General features: G+C 43.6%; 1 protein-coding gene across 1 annotated transcript; it reads right to left on the bottom strand.

Moving 5' to 3' along the window:
- Positions 1-843: 843 nt before the first annotated feature.
- Positions 844-2067, bottom strand: LOC140160246 (uncharacterized). Its single transcript, XM_072183522.1, has one exon. The coding sequence runs from the start codon at positions 2065-2067 to the stop codon at positions 844-846; it is 1224 nt and encodes a 407-aa protein (XP_072039623.1).
- Between the last annotated feature and the right edge of the window lie 923 nt (positions 2068-2990).

Here is a 2990-nt window from a genome sequence, read left to right as displayed (position 1 = left end):
ACCCATCTTGCGAGGCGACCTGTTGTACGCTTTTGACCAAACAACCATTTCAATGCACAGTGATCAGTCTGAATTATGAACTTTACAGTATGTTGAAGGTATGGGGAATATTTCTTAATCCCTTCAACCACAGCCAAAGCTTCAAGTTCAGTAGTTGTATACGTCTTTTCGGAATCATGCAAAGCTCTACCTCCATAACAAATTACCTTCTCTTCACCATCTTGTATCTGTGCTAAAATGAAACCAAGACCTTTTATACTGGCGTCTGTTTGCAACATAAATTGAGTACCATCAAAACGAGGGTAGGCAAGAATTGGAGGTTCTACTAGCTTTTGCTTTTTAGGATTTCAAACGCTTCTGCACACTCTTTTGACCAAATAAATTGAACATCTTTACGAGTGAGATATGTTAAAGGTGCGGCTATTTTACTGTAATCTCTAATGTACTTCCTATAATAGCCTACAAAACCTAGAAATGATCTTACTTCCGATACCTTCGTTGGAACTGGATACTCTTGGACTACTTTGGTTTCTCTGGATCAGTAGCTATCCCATCTTTACTTACAATGTGTCCTAAATAACGTACCTGTTCTTGAGCAAAAGTACACTTTTTAGGCTTGAGCTTCAAATTGGCTTCTCTCAACCTCTGAAATACTTGTCTCAAATGATCTACATGTTCATTAAAAGAATTGGAAAACACTATTACATCATCAAGATATATTATATATTGAACAGATCTTTATTCTCAAACAGCTAAATTAGCTCACCTTTTGGTAGCTTTCTGTCTGCAATTCGCTAGACTTTCTTCAGCCCCAATAAACACGTGGGGGCGCTGTTGGGTGTGCTATTGAGACTCAGCACCGTCAGACGGTGCAGGACGTCTCAATAGCGAGGTGTAAACTGCTGGTAGGTAGTACCGGCCGCCGTCCCTGTTCAAGCTACTCCTGCTCTGTCTGATGTGAGCCGCTTCCCGGACTCCTCTGCCCACCCATGAAGGGTCTGTATCCAGGATTTTAGCATCCGTTGTAGGAATAGAGTGACCGGTTTTCTTGGCGTGTTCCGCTACAGGGGAGGGCTCCCGCCTATGCTCCGAAACTCTGATGCCTAGGGGGCGCTTGGTCTCGCCGATATAAGCAGCATTGCAATTCTGGCACTGGATATTGTACACAGTATGGCACTTTTCAGTCTTGTTGATTTTGTCCTTTGGTGATACTAGGAATTGCCGAAGAGTATTTCTTGGCTTAAAATGCACTTGTATACCGCGTTTGCACAGAATGCGGCGAAGTCCTTCAGACGCTCCCCTAACATAGGGAAGGGTGATGGAACCCTTGGAAACAGCAGTTGTTGAAGGTTGACGGTTAGGAGGATTGTGTGTATTTGCAACTGCGAAATGTGACCGTTTGTAGCCACACACACCTAGCGCTTTCTGGATCTTTTCCAACTCCAGGACTTTATCCTCTTCTTCTGTGACTAATGACTCTGCTCTATGAACCAATGTTCTGATGACCCCCAACTTATGTTGAAGTGGGTGGTGCGAATCCATGAGCAGATACTGGTCGGTGTGTGTGGGCTTGCGGTAGATGGTAATTTTAGTAGAGCCAGTGTCCTTTCTGTGAATAAGGGTGTCGAGCATAGGAAGCTGATGGTTTTCCTCCCGTTCCATAGTGAACTTGATGGTGGGCGAAATATTGTTGATGTGGGTGGTGAATTCGTCGATATATTCCTCGCGAATTACAACGAAAGTATCATCGACGTAACGGGCCCAGAAGGATGGTACGTGGGGAGCAGTATCTAGTGCGCGGACCTCAAACCATTCCATGAAAATGTTGGATGCGAGCAGCGAGACCGGAGATCCCATCGCGAAACCTTCTCTTTGTTGGTAGATTTTGCCCAATCCCATCATGTATGTGGAGGTGGCGCAAAACGTAAGAAGTTCCATAACATCATCAACAGACAGTGTAGTGCGATCAGGGAGGGTGACGTCTTCCTCCAATCTCCTCCTGATAACGCGGAGGGCATCCGGAACTGGAGTGTTAGTAAACAGTCCGGTAACATCGTACGACACCATGATTTCACCTTCATGTAGTGTGAGGTTCCCCACTCTTTCAGCGAAATCCGCAGAGTTCTTAATGTGATGTGGGATTGGCCTACTAGTGGTGCAATAATGTCCGCAACAAATTTTGCCACTTGGTAAGTGACCGACCCAATTGACGAGACGATGGGGCGCAGAGGGCACAATGGTTTGTGTACCTTCGGTAAGCCATAAAAGCGAGGCACAGTATCAGACGAGGGCATGAGAAGGTAGTATTGAGCCTTCGTAATACGATCACTATCACAAAGTCTTTTCAAGATCCCTCTTAATTGTTCTTTGTACTTCCTAGTGGGGTCTCGCTTGAGAAGGGTATAAGTGTTAGCATCGCTCAACAGATCATCAACTTTTTGCTTATAGTCTGTGGTATTAAGGACAACTGTACACCGACCTTTGTCACTGGGTAATATAGTAACACTCTCATCAGTACGGAGATCTTTCATGGCTTTTCTTTCACCAGGGTCAAGTTACTTTTGGGTGCATGACTAGACCCTATGACTTTCACAGCCTCGGCTCTGACTTGGTCTTTTTCAGTCTTATCAGTAAGCTTATTACATGCCAGTTCAACACCAGTGATCAAATCAATGGTGGGGATAGATATATTAATACAAATTTCCAATTTAAACCTCTGAACACTTCTTGCATAACTCTTTGAAACGTGGCTGGAGAATTTGTACACCCCATTGGCATTACATTAAACTCATACAAACCATCTTGTGTAATGAAAGCACTCTTTTGTTTTGAGCTTTCAAGTCCAATTTGGTAATAACCTGACGCTAAATCTAATGTAGAAAAATAATTTGGTGTTCCTGCGCCTAAGCTATCTAATGCATCATCTATGTGAGGTAGAGGAAAATTATTCTTTTCCACAATTTGGTTACATAATCTCATATCACAACAGA

Source organism: Amphiura filiformis, chromosome 9 (genome assembly GCF_039555335.1).
Source record: "Amphiura filiformis chromosome 9, Afil_fr2py, whole genome shotgun sequence".
Taxonomy (NCBI): Eukaryota; Metazoa; Echinodermata; class Ophiuroidea; order Amphilepidida; family Amphiuridae; genus Amphiura; species Amphiura filiformis.
This window is presented reverse-complemented; position numbering and strand designations above follow the sequence as displayed.

What these genes read in the sequence shown, in the direction of transcription:
- LOC140160246 (XM_072183522.1), bottom strand. Translation starts at nt 2,067, where the DNA reads ATGGTGTCGTACGATGTTACCGGACTGTTTACTAACACTCCAGTTCCG.